Source organism: Oncorhynchus masou, chromosome 24 (genome assembly GCF_036934945.1).
Source record: "Oncorhynchus masou masou isolate Uvic2021 chromosome 24, UVic_Omas_1.1, whole genome shotgun sequence".
Lineage (NCBI taxonomy): Eukaryota > Metazoa > Chordata > Actinopteri > Salmoniformes > Salmonidae > Oncorhynchus > Oncorhynchus masou.
Genome location: NC_088235.1, coordinates 110,819,169 through 110,846,583, shown reverse-complemented (window position 1 = coordinate 110,846,583; position 27,415 = coordinate 110,819,169). Strand labels below are relative to the sequence as shown.

The 27,415-nt window shown below is 43.8% G+C and overlaps 1 protein-coding gene across 2 annotated transcripts; it reads left to right on the top strand.

The window, feature by feature from the left end:
* Window positions 1-26,806, top strand: selp (selectin P). 2 transcript variants are annotated; one of them, XM_064936146.1, is made up of 16 exons: window positions 1-108; window positions 240-318; window positions 623-822; window positions 1,049-1,241; window positions 1,609-1,716; window positions 1,908-2,093; window positions 2,543-2,731; window positions 7,979-8,164; window positions 8,908-9,093; window positions 10,072-10,257; window positions 11,001-11,186; window positions 12,325-12,510; window positions 19,644-19,829; window positions 21,119-21,370; window positions 21,898-22,005; window positions 22,264-26,806. In XM_064936146.1, exons 2-16 carry the CDS (start codon window positions 240-242, stop codon window positions 22,326-22,328), a joined length of 2,496 nt encoding a protein of 831 aa, XP_064792218.1. In that variant the 5' UTR covers window positions 1-108; the 3' UTR covers window positions 22,329-26,806. The 2 variants fall into 2 exon arrangements, with proteins under 2 accessions (XP_064792218.1, XP_064792219.1); XM_064936147.1 differs by lacking the exon at window positions 8,908-9,093.
* Window positions 26,807-27,415: the final 609 nt, after the last annotated feature.

Here is a 27,415-nt window from a genome sequence, read left to right as displayed (position 1 = left end):
TTGACTCATTCAGAAAGGAAATTGCACCTCTTACACAGTTCATTTGGATGGGTGTGATGACATGGAAAACAGCACATTTTATTAGTCTCCCCAAATCTTGAGGAAGAGGTAGGTTATTTTATGATTATTCCCGTACAATTGCAAACTACTATGCATTATTGTATCGTAACATTCAGTCAAATTGTACAATCCAGTTTGATTATTGTTTTAAGTGTTGATATATTGGTCACGTTTTCCAGATGCTTCCATGGTCCAACTGTCTCAGACAGAGCCTATATAATAGGTTGCTGGTGATTCTATTGATGACAATCTACCAAGGTAAGACAGAGCAACCTGATGTTTACAACTGCCTGACTATCAGTCAGAAATGTTCTCTTACTTTTAATAACCAAAACCATTCAAATCAAATCAAGGAATTACTAAATAGCAAATGTTACTAATTACAGCATTGCTATGCGGGTAGAAGAGCAACATAAACATAACTCATGAGGTGTTCATAAATGATTTTCTTCAGGAATCAATGAGTACATATCAGTAATTTAAAAGTACCAAAATAAATGTAGCAACTGTAGATTGCCCCTTCAAAATGGAAAGTATTGCCTCTGTTTTCATTGGCCCTCAGACTTAACAGGTGAGACAGGAGGTGTCCAGGCCTGGACATATAACTACAGCGTCAACCAGAATCTGGACTGGGATTCGGCCCGCCAGTGGTGCAGGCAGGACTACACGGACATGGTGGCCATCCAGAACCAGGAGGAGATTGTCTATCTCAACACCATGCTCCCTAAGAACTCACAATACTACTGGATCGGCCTCCGCAAGGTTGGTCTCCGCCCTCTGTTACTTTATCAACAGGAGTGTACTGTGGACTGACAGATTAGTCTGTCTTACTATAAGAGGTTCGTCTAGCAGAAAATGTGTCGCTGGTTTATTAAATGTACTAATCTCAATTGTTTTTTAAATGCATTGCTATTTCATTTATATTGTGGCTGCATATCTTTTCTATTTTTATTTTGTATTATTGAAATAAATTATGTCAATCAATCAGGTGAATGAGATGTGGACCTGGACGGGGACTAACAAGACACTGACCAAAGAGGCGGAGAACTGGGCCACCGGGGAGCCCAACAACATAGGTGACGGACAGGACTGTGTGGAGATCTACATCAAAAGAGGAAAGGACGAAGCCAAGTGGAACGATGAGAGATGTACAAAAAAAAAGGGAGCCCTCTGCTACACAGGTAGAAGAGTGTGTGTGTGTGTGTGTGTGTGTGTGTGTGTGTGTGTGTGTGTGTGTGTGTGTGTGTGTGTGTGTGTGTGTGTGTGTGTGTGTGTGTGTGTGTGTGTGTGTGTGTGTGTGTGTGTGTGTGTGTGTGTGTGTGTGTGTGTGTGTGTGTGTGTGTGTGTATTTTCTTAAGTCCTCTATTTGATTTTCTTAAGTCCTCTATTTGTCTACTCCCCTGCGTGTGTGTGTGTGTGTGTGTGTGTGTGTGTGTGTGTGTGTGTGTGTGTGTGTGTGTGTGTGTGTGTGTGTGTGTGTGTGTGTGTGTGTGTGTGTGTGTGTGTGTGTGTGTGTGTGTGTGTGTGTGTGTGTGTGTGTGTGTGTAGCTTCTTGCTCAGAGCATTGCTGCAGCGCCCATGCAGAGTGTTTAGAGAACATAGGGAACTACACCTGCCAGTGTGACCCTGGCTTCAAGGGCCCCCGGTGCCAGGAAGGTGAGTTAACCTGTACAATACATTCATAAGGTCTTAACCATTCTTATTCATCTACGGGAATAACGCCATGGTTTTCTGTATAGAGGTGAACCAAAATAGTTACCTGAGTTCAACTTCAATGACATGTTAGTATTCAGTATGTTTGTTTGTTGTCATTGATAATCTAGTCTCTCTGCCTCTCTCTCTGTCAGCCGTAGAGTGTGACACTGTGTCGGACCCAGAGCAGGGTTCGGTGAACTGTGACCATCCTCATGGGCTGTTTGCCTTCAACTCCTCTTGCCAGTTCCACTGCGCCCGGGGATACCAGCTGCAGGGGGCATCACAACTGCTCTGCCAGGCCACAGGGTTCTGGGACCACCCTGCCGCTCAGTGCCAAGGTATGGGAGAGCAGGAGTGTATAGCACAATGTACTGGGGCGGCAGGTAGCCTAGTGTTTAGAGTGACTGAAAGGTTGCTGGATCAAATCCCAGAGCTGACAAGGTAAAAATCTGTCGTTCTGCCCCTGAACAAGGCAGTTAATCCACTGTTCCTAGGTTGTCATTTTAAATTAGAATTTGCTCTTAACTGACTTGCCTAGTTAAATAAAGGATCAAATACAACAGTACCCATAATGCTCTGTAACAATAAACAGTTTAATCAAACTAAAGACATTCCTAAAGCTGACATTATCGAGGCCTGCATCCTTATTTAAGAGGGCTACCTGACTAATCCAAATTCACATAAGGTTGTGTAACGAGGCTGCTCATAAACCAGCATTTTTAGGCTTGAAACATAGATTTTCTGCCCTATTGAGTTTAAACAACCTTTCTCTCATTGCCCCCTTCAGTCAAACAGTGTCCAGCGCTGGACAGTGGTCCTCATAGAGGGACTATGAACTGCAATAACCCCATCGCCCTGCACAGTTATAACTCCACCTGTGAATTCAGCTGTGATTTGGGGTTTGACCTAATAGGACCAGACAGGATTCAGTGTGACCACACAGGACAGTGGACAGGCAATGTCTCCACCTGCACAGGTATTTATCACTGTCACCATGGGATAGTAGCTACTAATACACCTGCTGAATGTCAAGTGAAAGTGAGAGAAAATAAAATGTCAAGAATTTCAACAGAAGTACTGTCTCCTCCCAGCCCTTCACTTGACCGCACCCACTGTTAATCTCCACTATTTAAAATGTTGAACTGTTGTGAAATAGTTGTGTTCTTTGGGAAATATGACCTGATGAAATACTTTCAAACTGTCACTTTTTCTGTGACATCCTGTTCTGCCACTGAACACAAAACCCTGACTGATAATGTGTTGTGTCCAAAATCCCTTTTTCTGATTCAGCCTCACTCTATCTGAACCATGTTGTCAGCCATGTTGTCAACCATACCGTATGTAACCCATGCTATTTATGACAGTCCCTGACATGTTTTTGTTAAACTAAAGACAGTCCCTAACTTCTTTACATTATATTGTATGGATTGGGAGTTGGTTGGCGACTCCTAGAGTCTGAATGGTTTTTTTTTGCTGTCGCTCCAATCTCACTCTTTACCCTAATCTCACTCTTTACCCTAATCTCACTCTTTACCCTAATCTCACTCTTTACCCTAATCTCACTCTTTACCCTATTCTCACTCTTTACCCTATTCTCACTCTTTACCCTAATCTCACTCTTTACCCCAATCTCACTCTTTACCCTAATCTCACTCTTTACTATAATCTCACTCTTTACCCTAATCTCACTCTTTACCCTAATCTCACTCTTTACCCTAATCTCACTCTTTACCCGAATCTCACTCTTTACCCTATTCTCACTCTTTACCCTAATCTCACTCTTTACCCTATTCTCACTCTTTACCCTAATCTCACTCTTTACCCTATTCTCACTCTTTACCCTATTCTCACTCTTTACCCCAATCTCACTCTTTACCCCAATCTCACTCTTTACCCCAATCTCACTCTTTACCATAATCTCACTCTTTTCCCTAATCTCACTCTTTACCATAATCTCACTCTTTACCATAATCTCACTCTTTTCCCTAATCTCACTCTTTACCATAATCTCACTCTTTACCATAATCTCACTCTTTTCCCTAATCTCACTATTTACCCCAATCTCACTCTTTACCCTAATCTCACCCTTTACCCCAATCTCACTCTTTACCCTAATCTCATTCTTTACGCTAATCTCACTCTTTACCCTAATCTCACTCTTTACCCCAATCTCACTCTTTACCCCAATCTCACTCTTTACCCTAATCTCACTCTTTACCCCAATCTCACTCTTTACCCCAATCTCACTCTTTACCCTAATCTCACTCTTTACCCTAATCTCACTCTTTACCCTAATCTCACTCTTTACCCCAATCTCACTTTTTACCCTAATCTCACTCTTTACCCCAGTCTCACTCTTTACCCTAATCTCACTCTTTACCCTATTGCCTTTGGAGAGTGCCAACGAACTGTGAAGTACAGGTCGTCATGGGTCCAAAACGCTCCGAAATGGATCCGTGGCTTCCCCACCCGACCTGTTATGCATAAATAAAGCAATTAAAAACAGAGACCCGTTCCAAAAAAGAACCGTGGAAAAACAGACCCAAACAGACCAGTACTGGTTTGGAAACCCGAGAGACCCATTCAGATCCGAGAATAGAAAGAGAGAGAGAATGAAACAACCAACTGGGCACTGCCAGCGATATTGGTGAAATTATCCACAGTTATGTATCCTTAAAAACTGCCTATAGCAAATAAAATAAAAAATAAAAAAACTAGGCTATTTGTTCTGCAAAACACTTTTTGCATAGGCTATTTAAAGAACTGGTTTAGATGATTAAATAGGCCTACAATAATATTCATTTACAATAATTGCTAATAAATATGAAAATTAAATTAAATGAAAGGTAGAAAATTGCATCAAACCTGCATAGCAAGTTGCACACTGTCCAGTTGGCCATGCTAATGTTCTGCTCATCTTTGTCCACTACAATATTAAAACTTGTCCTTCGAGGACATTCCCCTTGTCCCCTTCTTTTCACTATACTCTTTCTCCTCTAACTTTTGTTTTACTTAATAAAGTGTGTGCTATGTAGAAATCTCTCTCTCTGCCATTTCCTGGTTGCTAAAATTCTAATAGTTTGCCTAATTTCAGTTTCGGTGACAAAACAAACAAGTATAGTGTAAATAATCATTGAAATATATTTATATATGAATATATATAAGAAATATATTTATATATTATTATATATAAGAAATATATTTATATATTAATAAATATAGGAAATATATTTATATATTAATATATATAAGACATATATTTATATATTAATATATATAAGAAATATATTTATATATTAATATATATAAGAAATATATTTTCTGTAACCACATTGGTTTACATTTTAATCCGTTTGAATTCGATGTACAAAACTAAAGTAGACCAGGTGTGTTGAGCGTTAGCAATCACTGAACTGACGAATTAACTAAGTAGCTCATTGTGGTGCGTTGTCTGGACCAAATCTTGCAATATCAGCGGCACTCCAGGAACCAACCCTCATCTACAGCTTCTACAATCATCATCGTTGCCTCATTTCTATAGAGCAGGGATGGGCAACTTTAAAGGGGCGGCACAAAAAAACGGAACTCATTAAGAGGGGCCGCAGTGGCTTGTGGGTCTACGGTTTTTCCTTGCCTTATTAGATGACATTGCTTTAGATATCAGTCTCCTTTTGAACATAAATAGACTGTACGCACAGCGTACATATTAACTCTAAAGTAGTTCCCGCAGTGTGTAACTCATACTGTAAACTGAGTGCACAAAACATGAGGCACAAGAAGGATGATTGAGACATGGCTTGTGTATGAGAGCCATTCAGAGGGTGAAGGGGCAAGACAAAAGACTGAAGTGCTTTTCAACGGGTTATGGTAGTAGGTGCCAGGCGCACAGGTTTGTGTCAAGAACTGCAACGCTGCTGGGCTTTTCACGCTCAACAGTTTCCCCGTGTGTATCAATACCTCTTTATGACACAATACCCCTTTATGACACAATACCCCATTATGACACAATACCTCTTTATGACACAATACCCCATTATGACACAATAGCCCATTATGACACAATAGCCCATTACGACACAATACCCCATTATGACACAATAGCCCATTATGACACAATACCTCTTTATGACACAATACCCCATTATGACACAATACCTCTTTATGACACAATACCCCATTATGACACAATAGCCCATTATGACACAATAGCCCATTATGACACAATAGCCCATTATGACACAATACCTCTTTATGACACAATACCCCATTATGACACAATACTTCTTTATGACACAATACCCCATTATGACACAATACCCCATTATGACACAATACCCCATTGTGACACAATACCCCATTATGACACAATACCCCATTATGACACAATACCCCATTATGACACAGTACCTCATTATGACACAATACCCCATTATGACACAATACCCCATTATGACACAATACCCCATTACGACACAATACCTCATTATGACAAAACTAAAAGGTTTTCTCCTTCATTTTAAGCAAATGTATAAAAAAACTGAAATACCTTATTTACATTAGTATTCAGACCCTTTGCTATGAGACTTGAAATTGAGCTCTGGTGCATCCTGTTTCCATTGATCATCCTTGAGATGTTCTACAACTTTGATTGCTTAAATAAAGGTTAAATAAAGGTAAAAAAATATAAATAAATTGGAGTCCAACTGTGGTAAATTTCCAGAAGGACAACCATATCTGCAGCACTCCACCAATCAGGCCTTTATGGTAGAGTGGCCAGACGGAAGCCACTCCTCAGTAAAAGGCACATGGCAGCCCACTTGGAGTTTGCCAAAAGGCACCTAAAGACTCTCAAACCAATAGAAAAATATTCTCTGGTCTGATGAAACCAAGATTGAACTCTTTTGCCTGAATGCCAAGCGTAACATCTGGAGGAAACTTGGCACCATCCCTACGGTGAAGCACAGTGGTGGCAACATCATGCTGTGGGGATGTTTTTCAGCGGCAGGGACTGGGAGACTAGTCAGGATCGAGGCAAAGATGAACGGAGCAAAGTACAGAGAGATCCTTGATGAAAACCTGCTCCAAAGCACTCAGGACCTCAGACTGGGGAGACGTTTACCTCCCAACAGGACAACAACCCTAAGCACACAGCCAAGACCACGCAGGAGTGGCTTCAAGACAAGTCTCTGAATGTCCTTGAGTGGCCCAGCCAGAGCCCGGACTTGAGCCCGATCGAACATCTCTGGAGAGAGCTGAAAATAGCTGTGCATCAACACTCCCCATCCAACCGGACAGAGCTTGAGAGGATCTGCAAAGAATCAGAGAAACTCCCCAAATACAGGTGTGTCAAGCTTGTAGCGTCATACCCAAGAAGCCTCAATGCTGTAATCGCTGCCAAAGGTGCTTCAACAAAGTACTGAGTAAACGGTCTGAATACTTATGTAAATGTGATATTTCAGTTTATCCATTTTTTTATAAAATCAGCAAAAATTTCTAAACCTGTTTTTGCTTTGTCATTATGGGGTATTGTGTGTAGATTGATGAATGAAAAAAATAACAATAATTTTAGAATAAGACTGTAACGTAACAAAATGTGGAAACGTCAAGGGGTCTGAATAATTTCTGAAGGCACTGTATATCTATGGTTATGAATACTTATGACATACTTGTATCAACCTATGGTACATTATCAGATTATGGAAGACTACTGGCCTTGATCAGCTCAGTGCCTTCTGTGAATGTTCTGGAAACAGACCCTAAATCTTATCTTACCTTGGTCGTGTTCCCCTGCTCAGACATGCATCAACCAATGGTTGTGTGCCACATCATCAACTGTGCCGTCAGGTACCAGATTGCTATAACATATGTGATTAGCTAAGTGGTTCCTTTTTATAACTTGCCAGAAATGTCCCGTTGATCAACAAGCCCATGGCAGCTTAAGGCTTTTAGCTAGGTATTTTAATCGTGTTTATATTTTGCTGTAACGTTTGATACATAAGACATGGCATAATGTGTAGAACTGAAGGGAATCACCTTTAAAACGGGGACTCTTTCTCTCTACCACATGGTGCGTTATGTTCCCCAATGATGAAAGGGGGACATGAATGAAAAAGGTTTGGGAAGCACTGTGTTAGCCGTTACGTTGTAAGTTCTGGCGTCAACAACGTCTGAATAGGGGAACACAATCATAATCTTTTATTATCTTACCTGTATCCTACTACAGTGGTGAGCTGTGGCCCCCTGTCCCCTCCTGCCATGGGGAACATGTCCTGTGTGGACCCCCTGGGGGCTTCCTCCTTCACCTCCTCCTGTGGGTTCTCCTGTGAGGAGGGCTACCTGCTGAGAGGAGACACCAACCTCACCTGTTTATCTACTGGACAATGGACCAACCACACACCTGCATGTGAACGTGAGCTAAACCAAGATAACTAGAGGGAGTTTCAATGTGATAAGAACCATTATTTATTCATAAAGAATACATTATGAATGAGTTCAGCTATGAGCTCCACCTGTACCCTGGAGTGTGAGAAGGGTTTTGTTCTGGTAGGAACTAACTCCACCCATTGCTCCTCACTGGGTTACTGGAGCCACGCCCTTCCTGTCTGTCAGGGTAAGACCAGCGTTGTTCAGGTAGAAATGTGTGGTGGAGAAAAGATGTGATTGTCAAGTATGATTTGGAACTGTGTCAGATCTATTCACTTCATTTCTATCTAGAACATTCTGAATTGTTTCACCTCACTGAATAAATCCAAAGGGTTGGAACGGAGAACCTAAACTATTGTGGTTAGCTGAAGGATTAGAAACAGTTTATCTGGCATGAGGGGCTCCCGAGTGGCGCAGCGGTCTAAGGCACTGCATCGCAGTGCTAGAGGCATCACTACAGACCCTGGTTAGATTCCAGGCTGTATCACAACCAGCCGTAGTTTGGAGTCCCATTGGGCGTCGCATAATTGGCCCAGCACCGTTAGGGTTTGGCCGGGGTAGACCGTCATTGTAAATAAAATAAAACTGCTTTTAACTGACTTTCCTAGTTTATTAAAGGTAAATGAAATATCATATTATAATAGGAATAGATAAATATAAATGGGTAATTACAATAGGATTATCTTGGGCCTCTGTGTCACAACCTGTGTCCTCTTTATATCCCTCCAGCTCAGCAGTGCGACATCTTAACCTCTCCCCTGCACGGCTCCCTGAACTGCTCTGGCCTCCATGGTCAGTTCCACTACGGGTCCCAGTGTCTGTTCTCCTGTGAGGAGGGGTTCCTGCTGAACAGGTTGGCTGATACAGAGTGCACCTCCCTGGGCACATGGAGCAGGAGAGCCCCCCTCTGTCTGGGTAACTCACCACATCTTCAAACCATGCTGGATACATACCCCCATCTACTGGGCCGAGAATGAAGCTTTATAAATAAGTAATAGGGACAGATTATTCTCATAATGCACATTTAGTCAAGATATATATTGTTACAGAGGTACGTTACTTACAGCATTACTATTCATTTAGCTTTCTATGGATCAGGATGTGAATGTAGTGTGTTTCTCTGCGTCTTCTCTTGTCTGTATCCTGTTACCAGGGTTTTGTAGGTTACTTTGTAAATGCAATCTGTTAGTTACTAGTTACCTGGACAAAATTGTAATCAGTAACGTGTTGATTACCCAACCTCAGTAACATAATCAGATTTATTTCGGTTACTTTTGGGTGACTTTCCCCTTAAGAGGCATTAGAAGAGGTCAAAAGGGATCCATCAAACACATTAGGTGTGTCATCATAGAGGTCTCTGATTGGTGTTCATCGTTTGGTGTGTCATCATAGAGGTCTCTGATTGGTGGTCATCATTAGGTGTGTCATCATAAAGGTCTCTGATTGGTGATCATCCTTTGGTGTGTCATCATAGAGGTCTCTGATTGGTGGTCATCGTTTGGTGTGTCATCATAGAGGTCTCTGATTGGTGGTCATCATTTGGTGTGTCATCATAGAGGTCTCTGATTGGTGGTCATCATTAGGTGTGCTATCATAGAGGTCTCTGACTTGTGGTCAGACTTGCTCAGGAAGAACAAACAAACTTAATCTTGAGCCTTTTTTCAATGCTGAATTGAATGTCACTGAGAAAACAGAAAGGTGTTTTAATGTATTTTTTGGCAAACATTCTTTATGACTTTTAAAGTTTTCCAAGACGTAATCATCTAGTTTTTCAGAAGTACAGTGTCTGTAATCTGATTATAATATTTTTGCTGGTAACGTAACTGTGAGTAGTTTGTTTTTTTCTAATCCGATTACATGTCATTTCTTACTCCCCAACCCTGCCTAATACAGTGGTGAGGTGTGGCCCCCTGTCCCCTCCTGCCATGGGGAACATGTCCTGTGTGGACCCCCTGGGGGCTTCCTCCTTCACCTCCTCCTGTGGGTTCTCCTGTGAGGAGGGCTACCTGCTGAGAGGAGACACCAACCTCACCTGTTTATCTACTGGACAATGGACCAACCACACACCTGCATGTGAACGTGAGCTAAACCAAGATAACTAGAGGGAGTTTCAATGTGATAAGAACCATTATTTATTCAAAAAGAATACATTATGAATGAGTTCAGCTATGAGCTTCACCTGTACCCTGGAGTGTGAGAAGGGTTTTGTTCTGGTAGGAACTAACTCTACCCATTGCTCCTCACTGGGTTACTGGAGCCACGCCCTTCCTGTCTGTCAGGGTAAGACCAGGGTTGTTCAGATAGAAATGTGTGGTGTAGAACAGATGTGATTGTCATGTATGATTTGGAACTGTGTCAGATCTATTCACTTCATTTCTATCTAGAACATTCTGAACTGTTTCACCTCACTGAATAAATCCAAAGGGTTGGAACGGAGAACCTAAACTATTGTGGTTAGCTGAAGGATTAGAAACAGTTTATCTGGCATGAGGGGCTCCCGAGTGGCGCAGCGGTCTAAGGCACTGCATCGCAGTGCTAGAGGCATCACTACAGACCCTGGTTAGATTCCAGGCTGTATCACAACCAGCCGTAGTTTGGAGTCCCATTGGGCGTCGCATAATTGGCCCAGCACCGTTAGGGTTTGGCCGGGGTAGACCGTCATTGTAAATAAAATAAAACTGCTTTTAACTGACTTTCCTAGTTTATTAAAGGTAAATGAAATATCATATTACAATAGGAATAGATAAAAATAAATGGGTAATTACAATAGGATTATCTTGGGCCTCTGTGTCACAACCTGTGTCCTCTTTATATCCCTCCAGCTCAGCAGTGCGACACCTTAACCTCTCCCCTGCACGGCTCCCTGAACTGCTCTGGCCTCCATGGTCAGTTCCACTACGGGTCCCAGTGTCTGTTCTCCTGTGAGGAGGGGTTCCTGCTGAACAGGTTGGCTGATACAGAGTGCACCTCCCTGGGCACATGGAGCAGGAGAGCCCCCCTCTGTCTGGGTAACTCACCACATCTTCAAACCATGCTGGATACATACCCCCATCTACTGGGCCGAGAATGAAGCTTTTTAAATAAGTAATAGGGATAGATTATTCTCATAATGCACATTTAGTCAAGATATATATTGTTACAGAGGTACGTTACTTACAGCATTACTATTCATTTAGCTTTCTATGGATCAGGATGTGAATGTAGTGTGTTTCTCTGCGTCTTCTCTTGTCTGTATCCTGTTACCAGGGTTTTGTAGGTTACTTTGTAAATGCAATCTGTTAGTTACTAGTTACCTGGACAAAATTGTAATCAGTAACGTGTTGATTACCCAACCTCAGTAACATAATCAGATTTATTTCGGTTACTTTTGGGTGACTTTCCCCTTAAGAGGCATTAGAAGAGGTCAAAAGGGATCCATCAAACACATTAGGTGTGTCATCATAGAGGTCTCTGATTGGTGTTCATCGTTTGGTGTGTCATCATAGAGGTCTCTGATTGGTGGTCATCATTAGGTGTGTCATCATAAAGGTCTCTGATTGGTGATCATCCTTTGGTGTGTCATCATAGAGGTCTCTGATTGGTGGTCATCATTAGGTGTGTCATCATAGAGGTCTCTGATTGGTGGTCATCATTTGGTGTGTCATCATAGAGGTCTCTGATTGGTGTTCATCGTTTGGTGTGTCATCATAGAGGTCTCTGATTGGTGGTCATCATTAGGTGTGTCATCATAAAGGTCTCTGATTGGTGATCATCCTTTGGTGTGTCATCATAGAGGTCTCTGATTGGTGGTCATCGTTTGGTGTGTCATCATAGAGGTCTCTGATTGGTGGTCATCATTTGGTGTGCTATCATAGAGGTCTCTGACTTGTGGTCAGACTTGCTCAGGAAGAACAAATGAACTTAAACTTGCGCCTTTTGTCAATGCTGAATTGAATGTCACTGAGACAACAGAAAGGTGTTTAAATGTATCTTTTGGCAAACATTCTTTATGACTTAAAGTTTTCCAAGAAGTAATCATCTAGTTTTTCAAAAGTACAGTGTCTGTAATCTGATTATAATATTTTTGCTGGTAACGTAACTGAGTAGTTTGTTTTTTTCTAATCCGATTACATGTCATTTCTTACTCCCCAACCCTGCCTACTACAGTGGTGAGCTGTGGCCCCCTGTCCCCTCCTGCCATGGGGAACATGTCCTGTGTGGACCCCCTGGGGGCTTCCTCCTTCACCTCCTCCTGTGGGTTCTCCTGTGAGGAGGGCTACCTGCTGAGAGGAGACACCAACCTCACCTGTTTATCTACTGGACAATGGACCAACCACACACCTGCATGTGAACGTGAGCTAAACCAAGATAACTAGAGGGAGTTTCAATGTGATAAGAACCATTATTTATTCATAAAGAATACATTATGAATGAGTTCAGCTATGAGCTTCACCTGTACCCTGGAGTGTGAGAAGGGTTTTGTTCTGGTCGGAACTAACTCCACCCATTGCTCCTCACTGGGTTCCTGGAGCCACGCCCTTCCTGTCTGTCAGGGTAAGACCAGGGTTGTTCAGATAGAAATGTGTGGTGTAGAACAGATGTGATTGTCATGTATGATTTGGAACTGTGTCAGATCTATTCACTTCATTTCTATCTAGAACATTCTGAACTGTTTCACCTCACTGAATAAATCCAAAGGGTTGGAACGGAGAACCTAAACTATTGTGGTTAGCTGAAGGATTAGAAACAGTTCATCTGGCATGTAGGGCTTCCGAGTGGCGCAGCGGTCTAAGGCACTGCATCTCAGTGCTTGAGGCGTCACTACAGACCCTGGTTAGATTCCAGGCTGCATCACAACCAGCCGTAGTTTGGAGTCCCATTGGGCGTCGCATAATTGGCCCAGCACTGTTAGGGTTTGGCCGGGGTAGACCGTCATTGTAAATAAAATAAAACTGCTTTTAACTGACTTTCCTAGTTTATTAAAGGTAAATGAAATATCATATTATAATAGGAATAGATAAATATAAATGGGTAATTACAATAGGATTATCTTGGGCCTCTGTGTCACAACCTGTGTCCTCTTTATATCCCTCCAGCTCAGCAGTGCGACACCTTAACCTCTCCCCCTCATGGTGTCAGGACCCGGTTACGAACCTGGGTCTCCAGAGTGAGAAACAGTCACTTAAACAACTGAGCCACGAATAGTCAGCAGAACCCTGAAGATGAGGCAGACACAGCAGTACTTAAGACGGTGTATTTAATAAAGTAAAAAAAATCCTACAATACAAAAATGGCAAATCCAAAAGGTGGTAGGTATAGCACAAAAAGCCTCAAAAGATACTCAAAAATAAAAACAGAAATCCACAAGAGCATCCACTGGAAACGACAAGAATACACAGAACACTAGGGCTGGGTGCTAACATACAAACACAGAGCACAGAACTGAGGGAAACAAAGGGTTTAAATACAATCAGGGGAAACGAGGCACAGGTGCAATTAATAATGGGGAACAAGGGAAAAAACATAAGGTCAAAAAGCACAATGGGGGCATCTACTGACCAAAACCCGGAACAACCCTGGCCAAATCCTGACAGAATCCCCCCCCCTAGGAACGGCTCCTGACGTTCCTACCAGCTCTCTCAGGGTGGAGGGCCCTGAACTGACGAATGAGGTCAAGGTCCAGGATGTCTTTGGCAGGAACCCAGGAGCGCTCCTCAGGACCGTAGCCTTCCCAGTCCACCAGATACTGCCAGGACCGCTGCACCCGGCGGGAATCCAGTATCCGATGGACGGTATAAGCCGGCTGGCCTCCAATGACACGAGGCGGAGGGGGAGGTCTGTCTGCCGGGACAAGGGGAGAAAAACAACAGGTTTTAACAATGAAATGTGAAATGTGGGATTAATCTTAAGGGATCTGGGTAAGTGTAGGCGATAAGATACTGGGTTAACTCTCCTGGCAACCTTGAAGGGACCGATGTATTTTTGGGACAGCTTGCGAGACTCCACCCGTAGAGGTAAGTCTCTTGTGGAGAGCCAAACTCTCTGGCCGGGGCGCAGGGTAGGCCCGGGACGGCGACGTCTGTTGGCTTGTTGTTGGTACCTCTGTGAGGAACGCATAAGATTAAGACGGGTCTTCTTCCACATAAGCCGACAGCGTCTGACGAACTTCAAGGCTGAAGGCACTCTGACTTCTGCCTCCTGGTCCAGGAACAATGGAGGAGCATAGCCAAACTGACACTCGTGCGGGGACATACCAGTGGAGGAGGAGCGCAAGGTGTTGTGCGCGTATTCGGCCCAAACAATAAAGGATGACCATGTGGACGGGTTGTCACGAGTCATACATCGGAGGGTGGTTTCCAGCTCTTGATTCATCCTCTCTGTTTGGCCGTTGGACTCCGGATGGTACCCTGAAGATAGACTGGCAGAAGCCCCCATAAGTTGGCAGAAGGCCTTCCAAAACCTTGAGGCGAACTGGGGACCTCTGTCAGAAACCACATCTTGAGGAATGCCGAAGACTCGGAACACATGATTAATTACCAACTCAGCCGTTTCCTTGGCAGAAGGTAACTTAGTCAGAGGGACGAACCTGGCCTCCTTTGAAAACCTGTCAATTATGACTAGGATAGTAGTATTGCCATGGGATGGAGGAAGTCCAGTAATAAAGTCCAATGAGATATGAGACCAGGGTCTGTGGGGAACAGGTAAAGGGTGAAGGAGTCCTTGAGGGCGGAGGTGAGAAGATTTGCCCTGGCAGCACACGGGACAGGCATTGACGAAAGTGGCAACGTCTTCTCTTATGGTAGGCCACCAGAACTTACGCTGGATGAACTCCAAGGTGCGACCTACGCCCGGATGACAGGTGAGGCGAGAGGAGTGCCCCCACAGAAGGACCTGAGTCCTCACTGCCTTGGGGACAAACAACCGATTGGCAGGACCTCCTTTCGGGTCCGGTTCGCTAGCTTGAGCACGTCTCACGGTATCCTCAACTTGCCACGAGATCGGAGCCACAATCTTAGCAGCAGGAAGGACAGGCATGTCCGTGTCATCTCGAATGGCAGGAGCGTAGACTCGGGACAGGGCATCCGGTTTGAGATTCTTCGACCCGGGCCGATAGGTGAGGATAAACTGGAATCGATTGAAGAAAAGAGACCATCTAGCTTGTCTAGAGTTCAACCGCTTCGCCTGCTGGATATACTCCAGATTTTTGTGGTCCGTAAGCACTTGAAACGGGTGAGAAGCCCCCTCGAGCCAGTGTCTCCATTCCTTCAATGCCATCTTAACCGCTAGGAGTTCACGATCCCCCACATCGTAGTTCCTCTCAGTCGGGGTAAGCCGGTGTGAGAAGAAAGCGCACGGATGAAGCTTCTTGTCTTCACCCCTCTGAGACAGGACAGCTCCAACACCAACCTCTGATGCGTCTACCTCCACCACAAATGGTTCATCCGTAGTCGGTAGTATCAGGATGGGAGCAGAGAGAACGCGCTGCTTGAGTCCTTGGAAGGCCGTCTCAGCTTCTTTTCCCCACAAATACCTTGCATTGCCACCCTTGGTTAAAGCTGAGAGAGGGGCTGCCACCAAGCTGAAGTTCTTGATGAACTTGCGGTAAAAGTTTGTGAAGCCCAGGAAACGCTGAACTTCCTTAACGGATTTGGGGGTGGGCCAATCCGCTACCGCCCCTACCTTCCTGGGGTCCATTTGGACTCGACCGGGTTCCACTACGAATCCCAGGAATTGTACTCGGGATGAATGGAATTCACATTTTTCCGGCTTAACGTACAGATGGCTGTCCAGGAGGCGTTTGAGTACTTGTCTGACATGCTTAGTGTGTTCTTGAAGGGAGCTCGAAAAGATGAGGATGTCATCCAAGTAAACGAACACAAATATGTTAAGCATATCCCTAAGCACATCGTTTATGAGCGCTTGGAACACCGCTGGGGCGTTGGTCAGGCCGAAGGGCATCACCAAGTATTCATAGTGACCAGTAGGCGTGTTGAAAGCGGTCTTCCACTCGTCACCAGGTCTGATCCGCACAAGATGGTATGCGTTCCGCAGGTCAAGCTTAGTGAAAACAACTGCTTCCTGGAGCAGCTCGAAGGCTGTGGCCATAAGGGGTAGCGGGTAACGGTTACGGACGGTTATGGCATTGAGTCCCCGGTAGTCGATGCAAGGACGTAATCCACCGTCTTTCTTGGCCACAAAGAAAAACCCTGCTCCCGCCGGGGAGGTGGATGAACGCATGAGGCCTGCTTCCAGAGCGTCCTTGATGTAGGTATCCATAGCAGCTCGTTCGGGTGGAGATAGGGAAAAGATCCGACCCCTGGGGGGCAAGTGCCCGGAAACAGGTCGATGGGGCAATCGTAAGGTCTATGGGGTGGTAGCATGGTGGCCCTCTGTTTGCTAAACACCAGTTTGAGGTCATGGTAACACTCGGGAACTCGGGTCAGGTCGATGGATTCTAAAGACTCGGGAGTAGAACTCGGGAATTCTGGAAAATACAAGTAGCTTGGCACGTAGGACCCCACTGCTTGATAGTGCCCACAGACCAGTCGATGTGAGGGTTATGGCTGTGAAGCCAGGGGTATCCAAGGACGAGAGGGAACTCGGAACAGGAGATCAAATGAAAGTTCATCAATTCCTGGTGTTGTGAAACTGAAAGTCGCAAGGAGGTAGTGACATGAGTGACAAGTCCAGATCCCAAAGGGCTTCCATCCAATGTAGTGACCCTCATGGGTTCACTAAGAGGTTCAGAGGGAACGCCATTCTCCTTCGCCCAGCCACCATCCATGAAGTTACCTGCGGCTCCAGTGTCTACCAAGGCTTGAAGGTGAAGCTTGTGGTTGTCCCAGGAGAGAGTAACTGGAATGAGCAGACGGGAGTTGGATGGATGGGAGGAGGTTATGTTTCCCGTTACAGTTCCCCCCGGTCTGTACGGGACAGAGCGTTTCCCTGGAGCCCGGGACACGTGGAACGGAAATGGCCCGGTTTGCCGCAATATAGACAGCGTCGCTCCCTCATCCGGCGGTCTCTCTCAGCCTGGGAGATGCGTCCAATCTGCATGGGTTCCGATGGAGCCAGCGAGGATAAAGGTGGGGACTCGGAGCTGGGACTGATAGGGGCTAGAGGTCTACGGTTGAGTTCTCTCTCTCAGACGCTGGTCAATGCGTGAGGCCAACTTGATCAGGGACTCGAGATTGTCCGGTGGTTCCCGAGTGGCTAGTTCATCTTGGATAGTGTCGGAAAGGCCTTTCAGAAAGCACACCGTGAGCGCCTCGTTGTTCCAGCCACTCGCTGCTGCCACCGTGCGGAACTGGATGGCATAGTCCGTCACGCTGCGCCAACCTTGGTGGAGAGTCAGGAGCTGTTTGGCTGAGTCAGAACCAGTGCTTGGGCCTTGAAACACTCGTTTGAATTCCTCAGCAAAGGCAGAGTAGCTGGCACAGCAGGAACTATGGGCATCCCACACAGCAGTAGCCCAGGCCAGGGCTTTTTCCGACAGCAGGGTGATGATATAAGCGATCTTAGACCGGTCGGTGGGAAACGACGAGGGTTGTAGCTCAAAGGAGAGAGAACATTGGGTGAGAAACCCTTTACAAGCACTTGGATCACCTGAGAACCGTTGGGGAGGTGGAAGACGAGGTTCAGCCAGGGGGTTAACTGCCATGGGTACGTGAATCTGAGGTACTGGGACGGGAACTGTTGCCGGGGTAAGACGATCAGATATTTGCTTAATGGAAGTCAGCATCTCCGACAGAAGATGAGAATGTCTAGCCATTAAGGCCTCTTGCTGAACCAGGGCGGCTTCGTGGCGTTGGACAGTCTCCTGGTGGTGGGACAGCATGGCAAAAAGGTCCTGGGAACTGGCTGCCTCTGGGTTCATTTTTGGCTCTGTGTTTCTGTCAGGACCCGGTTACGAACCTGGGTCTCCGGAGTGAGAAACAGTCACTTAAAAAACTGAGCCATGAATAGTCAGCAGAACCCAGAAGATGAGGCAGACACAGCAATACTTAAGACGGTGTATTTAATAAAGTAAAAAAAATCCTACAATACAAAAATGGCAAATCCAAAAGGTGGTAGGTATAGCACAAAAAGCCTCAAAAGATACTCAAAAATAAAAACAGAAATCCACAAGAGCATCCACTGGAAACGACAAGAATACACAGAACACTAGGGCTGGGTGCTAACATACAAACACAGAGCACAGAACTGAGGGAAACAAAGGGTTTAAATACAATCAGGGGAAACGAGGCACAGGTGCAATTAATAATGGGGAACAAGGGAAAAAACATAAGGTCAAAAAGCACAATGGGGGCATCTACTGACCAAAACCCGGAACAACCCTGGCCAAATCCTGACACATGGCTCCCTGAACTGCTCTGACCTCCATGGTCAGTTCCACTACGGGTCCCAGTGTCTGTTCTCCTGTGAGGAGGGGTTCCTGCTGAACAGGTTGGCTGATACAGAGTGCACCTCCCTGGGCACATGGAGCAGGAGAGCCCCCCTCTGTCTGGGTAACTCACCACATCTTCAAACCATGCTGGATACATACCCCCATCTACTGGGCCGAGAATGAAGCTTTTTAAATAAGTAATAGGGACAGATTATTCTCATAATGCACATTTAGTCAAAATATTTATTGTTACAGAGGTACGTTACTTACAGCATTACTATTCATTTAGCTTTCTATGGATCAGAATGTGAATGTAGTGTGGTTCTCTGCGTCTTCTCTTGTCTGTATCCTGTTACCAGGGTTTTGTAGGTTACTTTGTAAATGCAATCTGTTAGTTACTAGTTACCTGGACAAAATTGTAATCAGTAACGTGTTGATTACCCAACCTCAGTAACATAATCAGATTTATTTTGGTTACTTTTGGGTGACTTTCCCCTTAAGAGGCATTAGAAGAGGTCAAAAGGGATCCATCAAACACATTAGGTGTGTCATCATAGAGGTCTCTGATTGGTGTTCATCGTTTGGTGTGTCATCATAAAGGTCTCTGATTGGTGATCATCCTTTGGTGTGTCATCATAGAGGTCTCTGATTGGTGGTCATCATTAGGTGTGTCATCATAAAGGTCTCTGATTGGTGATCATCCTTTGGTGTGTCATCATAGAGGTCTCTGATTGGTGGTCATCATTTGGTGTGTCATCATAGAGGTCTCTGATTGGTGGTCATCATTAGGTGTGCTATCATAGAGGTCTCTGACTTGTGGTCAGACTTGCTCAGGATGAACAAACAAACTTAATCTTGAGCCTTTTTTCAATGCTGAATTGAATGTCACTGAGAAAACAGAAAGGTGTTTTAATGTATTTTTTGGCAAACATTCTTTATGACTTTTAAAGTTTTCCAAGAAGTAATCATCTAGTTTTTCAGAAGTACAGTGTCTGTATTCTGATTATAATATTTTTGCTGGTAACGTAACTGTGAGTAGTTTGTTTTTTTCTAATCCGATTACATGTCATTTCTTACTCCCCAACCCTGCCTACTACAGTGGTGAGGTGTGGCCCCCTGTCCCCTCCTGCCATGGGGAACATGTCCTGTGTGGACCCCCTGGGGGCTTCCTCCTTCACCTCCTCCTGTGGGTTCTCCTGTGAGGAGGGCTACCTGCTGAGAGGAGACACCAACCTCACCTGTTTATCTACTGGACAATGGACCAACCACACACCTGCATGTGAACGTGAGCTAAACCAAGATAACTAGAGGGAGTTTCAATGTGATAAGAACCATTATTTATTCAAAAAGAATACATTATGAATGAGTTCAGCCAAGAGCTCCACCTGTACCCTGGAGTGTGAGAAGGGTTTTGTTCTGGTAGGAACTAACTCCACCCATTGCTCCTCACTGGGTTACTGGAGCCACGCCCTTCCTGTCTGTCAGGGTAAGACCAGGGGTGTTTAGGTAGAAATGTGTGTTGGAGAAAAGATGTGATTGTCAAGTATGATTTGGAACTGTGTCAGATCTATTCACTTAATTTCTAACTTGAACATTCTGAATTGTTTCACCTCACTGAATAAATCCAAAGGGTTGGAACGGAGAACCTAAACTATTGTGGTTAACTGAAGGATTAGAAACAGTTTATCTGGCATGAGGGGCTCCCGAGTGGCGCAGCGGTCTAAGGCACTGCATCTCAGTGCTAGAGGCATCACTACAGACCCTGGTTTGATTCCAGGCTGTATCATAACCAGCCGGGATTGGGAGTCCCATTGGGCGGCGGAAAATTGGCCCAACATTGGCCAGGGTAGGCCGTCATTGTAAATAAGAATTTGTTTTTAACTGACTTGCCTAGTTAAATAAAGGTAAATAAAATAAAATACTTGACGGACTCCCCTTGACGGACTCACCTTGACGGACTCACCTTGACGGACTCACCTTGACGGACTCCCCTTGACAGACTCACCTTGACAGACTCCCCTTGACAGACTCCCCTTGACAGACTCACCTTGACAGACTCCCCTTGACAGACTCACCTTGACAGACTCACCTTGACAGACTCCCCTTGACAGACTCCCCTTGACAGACTCACCTTGACAGACTCCCCTTGACAGACTCACCTTGACAGACTCCCCTTGACAGACTCACCTTGACAGACTCACCTTGACAGACTCCCCTTGACAGACTCACCTTGACAGACTCCCCTTGACAGACTCACCTTGACAGACTCCCCTTGACAGACTCCCCTTGACAGACTCCCCTTGACAGACTCCCCTTGACAGACTCCCCTTGACAGACTCCCCTTGACAGACTCCCCTTGACAGACTCACCTTGACAGACTCACCTTGACAGACTCCCCTTGACAGACTCCCCTTGACAGACTCCCCTTGACAGACTCACCTTGACAGACTCACCTTGACAGACTCACCTTGACAGACTTGCCATCCTGTCAAAGTGAGTGAGGGATATATCAAAATATTCTTCATTGATTGATTGATTGATTGATTGATTGATTGATTGATTTAACCCCTACAGTGGTCCAGTGTGAGAAACTATTGCCCAGACAGCCATCTCCACCACCCACTCCATCCTCAACCCCACCACCAACCCAGGGACCCTTCATGAACTGCTCACACTCCCTAGGGGAGTTTAGCTTCAGCTCTCTGTGCCTCTTCAGCTGCAGCAAAGGTTACTATCTGAACGGAACAGAAGAGCTGTCCTGCACCTCAGAGGGACAATGGAGTGACCTTGTGCCCTCTTGCCAAAGAAACATCAACTCTGTCCAAGGTTGTACTGCCTATTTGTTTACATCAAATATTATATACACTGAATTCAATTGAATAGTAGTACATTAGGTCAAATCATAATTTCCCCTGATTTTTTTTTTTTTCATTTCATGCGACTACAGCATAGCATCCATCCTTACAGGGTGACCTCTTGGTTTATCTGCTCTGTTCTGACCCTGTGGGGACTGTGGTTGTTCAGAGATAGTGATTGGTTGTTCTATAGAGTCAGGGATAGTGACTGGTTGTTCTATAGAGTCAGGGATAGTGACTGGTTGTTCTATAGAGTCAGGGATAGTGACTGGTTGTTCTATAGAGTCAGGGATAGTGACTGGTTGTTCTATAGAGTCAGGGATAGTGACTGGTTGTTCTATAGAGTCAGGGATAGTGACTGGTTGTTCTATAGAGTCAGGGATAGTGACTGGTTGTTCTATAGAGTCAGGGATAGTGACTGGTTGTTCTATAGAGTCAGGGATAGTGACTGGTTGTTCTATAGAGTCAGGGATAGTGACTGTGGTTGTTGTGTTCAAGAGTCCTCTAGGATGCTGGTCTATGCAGTGGTGGGAGTTGCCTCTGCTGCTGGGCTGTTACTACTGCTGGGACTGGGCATGCTGGCCACAAAGAAGCTCAGCAAGAAAGGTAAGAGAAATTAATTAAAGACATGTATTTCATATTGTATGTGTAACCTCGTCACCAAGCTTGGGGAGGAAATTCCAAACGGGTCATCTTTCTTTCATCTATAATGTCTTTACTGTGTTAGGCCTTACTGTGTTAGAAGCAGTGGTACTATAGTACTATAGTACTATTAGTATATAAGTGTAGTACTGTTGTAGTAGTATGTAAGTAATAGTTAAAGCCCGTTCCATAATGATAATCCCTGTTTCTGGTCCGTCACAGGTGACTTCAACTTTGATAACTCGTTATGGGAGGAAAGAGAGAACCCTGCTTTTGAAAATTCTTAAAAAAGAATGTGCTTAAATACATTGTACTGTAAAACAAGGTTTTGTATAACAAGTTAATTGCTTTCAATGTATTTAAAGCCAACACTGTTCCTTCTATACCTATTTTTGTGTATGGGCTGTTAAAGCTAAAATAAATCACTTTTGGGCGACCCGACCAGATTCACATAGAAATGTGAGTTATAGATATGTAATTACTGAAAATAAGTCTAAGAAGCTGTATATCTGTTCTATGTATACTATTTCTATGCTTCCCATTCTTAAGTTTCGATGGGGAGTCAGTAGAGGTTAAAGTTAAAATATATAACTTTTGGGCGACCCGACCAGATTCACATAGAAATGTGAGTTATAGATATGTAATTATTGAGAATAATAAGAAGCTGTATATCTTTTCTATGTATACTATTTCTATGCTTCCCATTCTTAAGTTTCGTTTTTGGCATCTTTTACTTTCTGGTTTTTGTACACCAGCTTCAAACAGCAGAAAATGCAATATTTCTGGGCGATTGAAAATATATTTCACAGCGTTTTAGATGGTACAATGATTCTCTACACTCTGTTTTGTGTAAATTAGGAAAACTATTCGAATTTTAGCAACTAGAAAATGGCGGAGTGATTTCTGCATATTTCAACTTTTTAATGGATGTTAGATGTGTAGGATTTTAATTTGACCAATATTGTCGCAGCAAAATAATCTTTCATCAACAGGATTTGAACATTTAGTCCATTCACACTTTTCCGTAATGTAATGTTGCTTGATCGGTGGTTAGGCTATTAGCTGGCCAAAATTGGGCTACATTACGGTGCAATAATGTTAATATAATCGTGTGTTAGTGGTTTTCAGTGAATTTATGTCAAGGAAATGTCAGGAAAATTCTCAGCGACAACAGATTGATCAAATGAAGATCCCATATCTGAATGTAAGGTTATAGTCAAACTCATGGCTTTCTATGTTTCTCATCAATGTTCACTTGGATAAATGTTGAATTCAATATATTGAGATCAATAGAATGCGCAGAATGTGCAATGCTGTAAAAAAAGTATTTTATTTTTACGAATAACAAAACAAAACAATATATATATACTTATTTTATTGATTTAATTAACAAAATTATGCCACACCCAATTCCCCTGTGTGAAAAAGTAATTCCCCTTTACACTCAATAACTGGTTGTGCCCCCTTTTAGCTGTAATGACTCCAACCAGACACTTCCTGTCGTTGTTGATCTGTCTCTCACGCTGCTGTGGAGGAATTTTGCAATTATTGTGTTATTTGTTCACTCAGGTTCCCCTTTATCTGATATTAGGTTTTGGTTGAAGATCTAATAACATTCTGAAAATATGCCCACCTCACCCCCTCTTACACTGCCTCGCAGACCACCTCACCCACCTCTCACCCTGCCTCACTGTCCACCTCACCCCCTCTCACCCTGCCTCACTGTACACCTCACCCCCTCTCACCCTGCCTCACTGTCCACCTCACCCCCTCTCACCCTGCCTCACTGTCCACCTCACCCCCTCTCACCCTGCCTCACTGTCCACCTCACCCCCTCTCACCCTGCCTCACTGTACACCTCACCCCCTCTCACCCTGCCTCACTGTCCACCTCACCCCCTCTCACCCTGCCTCACTGTCCACCTCAGCCCCCTCTCACCCTGCCTCACTGTCCACCTCACCCCCTCTCACCCTGCCTCACTGTCCACCTCAGCCCCTCTCACCCTGCCTCACTGCCTACCCCACCCCCCCTCTCCCTCTCCCTCTGCCACACTGCCCACCTCCCCCTCTCTCACTGCCCACCTCCCCCCCTCTCCCACTGCCTCACTGCCCACCTCCCTCCCCCACCTCAATGCCCGCCCCCCTGCCCCCCCCTCCCCCTGCCCATCTCACCCCTTTCTAACCCCGCTCTCTCTGGAGGCTGGAGGGTTGCTAGGTGACCACAAAGTGTCAACCTGGCATGTAGTGTCCTGCCTGTCTGACAGGTGATCCGTCATCTAAACATTGATAGTATTGTCAGGGTTGGAGTCAACGCCCTTCCAACTCCATCTATTTCATAATGTGAACTGAAACGGAGTGCTCTCATGAACAAGCCAACATAACCCTTAATTATGACACTGTTAGGTCATTTGGGGATATTTGCAAGCTAGAGGCAATACAACCATTATTTGTAGTATTTATAAAGAATTGTTTGGGCCTTTGGATAGCCTTGACATGAGACACTTAACTGATCACAATATGAGTCTTAATCAGTGTTGGGGGGTAGTAAACTACATGTAGTTCAACTAGTAATTTAACTACATTAGCTTGTTGGCAGTTGAACTAAATTTAAATATTGGTAGTGTTTTCAGTAGTTGATTACTTTGTAGTGATGTAGCTAACTGCTGGAACAACACACTACATTCTTGCACCAAACAAAAATAAAATATAGTTGAAGTAGGCAATATTTTCTTTTTTGTTGTTGTTGCATCAGACCTGCCTAATTCTCAATTGAAACACAGCTTTTGTGTTTAATAGGCTAAATGACACATTCTGACACCAGAGTGATCTATCCTGACAATTTGTAGTCTATGACATTCCCAGCCTGGTCTCATAGATTAAATGTAAACAAGTAACGTAAATCCGGGACACTCAAATTAGTTTGATATGTTACATTTGGTATGGTTACATGAGACAGATGGTTACTAAAGGTAAAAACAAAAGGAAGGCGATTGATTGGGGTGGATGGATGGGTGTATAACGCAAACGTCTGGCAACCCAAAGGCGTGTTCGAATCTCATCACGGACAACTTTAGCTAATTCACAACTTTTCAACTATTTTTTAGCTACTTAACATGGTAGCTAACCCTAACATTAACCCTAACCTTAAATCTTTAACCTAACTCCTAACCTTAACCTTAACCCGAACCTTAACCCTAACCATTAGCCAAGCTAACATTAGCCAGCTAGCTAATGTTAGCGTTAGCCACTTAGCTTAAATTAACCACAACAAATTGGAATTCGTAACATATCATACATGTTCATAATATATGGTACGTTTTGCTCATTCGTAACGTAAAGTACGGATTGTAATTCGTAACATATCATGCGAAATGTGTGATGGACATCCCCCAAATTAATACATACCATTCAAAAACATAACATATCATACAAAATGGAGTGTATTTAACAAGTTATACGAAATGCTCTGAGACCAGGTTAACATTTCAGATCAAGATATGATCATCATTTTTCAAAATAAGTAACGTTCAGTAAACTCTATTTTCCATGAAGGTAGCTTTAGCGTAGCTTAAATTCTTCCAATGTGAAGCAATTGGTAGCTTGGTAACAGTGGAGGCTGCTGAGAATGGCTCATGATAATGGATGGAACGGAGCAAATTAAAGCCATGTGTTTGATGTGTTTTATACCATTCCACTGATTCCGGTTCAGTTATTATCATAAACCATGTGTTTGATGTGTTTGATGTGTTTTATACCATTCCACTAATTCCGGTTCAGTTATTATCATAAACCATGTGTTTGATGTGTTTTATACCATTCCACTGATTCCGGTTCAGTTATTATCATAAACCATGTGTTTGATGTGTTTGATGTGTTTTATACCATTCCACTGATTCCGGTTCAGTTATTATCATAAACCATGTGTTTGATGTGTTTTATACCATTCCACTGATTCCGGTTCAGTTATTATCATAAACCATGTGTTTGGTGTGTTTTATACCATTCCACTGATTCCGGTTCAGTTATTATCATAAACCATGTGTTTGATGTGTTTGATGTGTTTTATACCATTCCACTGATTCCGGTTCAGTTATTATCATAAACCATGTGTTTGATGTGTTTTATACCATTCCACTGATTCCGGTTCAGTTATTATCATAAGCCATGTGTTTGATGTGTTTGATGTGTTTTATACCGTTCCACTGATTCCGGTTCAGTTATTATCATAAACCATGTGTTTGATGTGTTTGATGTGTTTTATACCATTCCACTGATTCCGGTTCAGTTATTATCATAAACCATGTGTTTGATGTGTTTTATACCATTCCACTGATTACGGTTCAGTTATTATCATAAACCATGTGTTTGATGTGTTTTATACCATTCCACTGATTCCGGTTCAGTTATTATCATAAACCATGTGTTTGATGTGTTTTATACCATTCAACTGATTCCGGTTCAGTTATTATCATAAACCATGTGTTTGATGTGTTTGATGTGTTTTATACCATTCCACTGATTCCGGTTCAGTTATTATCATAAACCATGTGTTTGATGTGTTTGATGTGTTTTATACCATTCCACTGATTCCGGTTCAGTTATTATCATAAACCATGTGTTTGATGTGTTTTATACCATTCCACTGATTCCGGTTCAGTTATTATCATAAACCATGTGTTTGATGTGTTTGATGTGTTTTATACCATTCCACTGATTCCGGTTCAGTTATTATCATAAACCATGTGTTTGATGTGTTTTATACCATTCCACTGATTCCGGTTCAGTTATTATCATAAACCATGTGTTTGATGTGTTTTATACCGTTCCACTGATTCAGTTCAGTTGTTATCATAAACCATGTGTTTGATGTGTTTTATACCATTCCACTGATTCAGTTCAGTTGTTACCACAAGCCCGTTCTTCCCAAATAAGGTGTCACCAACCTCCTGTGCTTGGTAAACTTGAGTATATTTTCAGAGTAGCTTCCCCAACACTGGTTCCAATGTTCTGTTTCCAGACATGTTTTGCTGGACATCATGTTGTACTTGGCCATATCATATGGTCTGCCTCTAAACTGAAGGTGAACTAAGAAATGGTTAGTTCGAGATTCTTCTACAAAGCGATGGCGCATCTGTCTCCGCGCTGAAACAGCTTGAAGCCAATTATAGTGGTTAAAAGACAGAGGGTTTGTGCCCCACGGTTGGCACGGAAGGTGCAATAAATAACCGATTCGCTGACAGGAAGCCGTTTGGCTACCGTCAGAATAATAATGAGGTTATTGCTACCCGCTGTGACCGTATGATATCCATTTGATTATTTTTCCTCATCTCACGGGATGCTGCTGGCAACCGGGCCGGTGTGCAGCGGAGAAACAC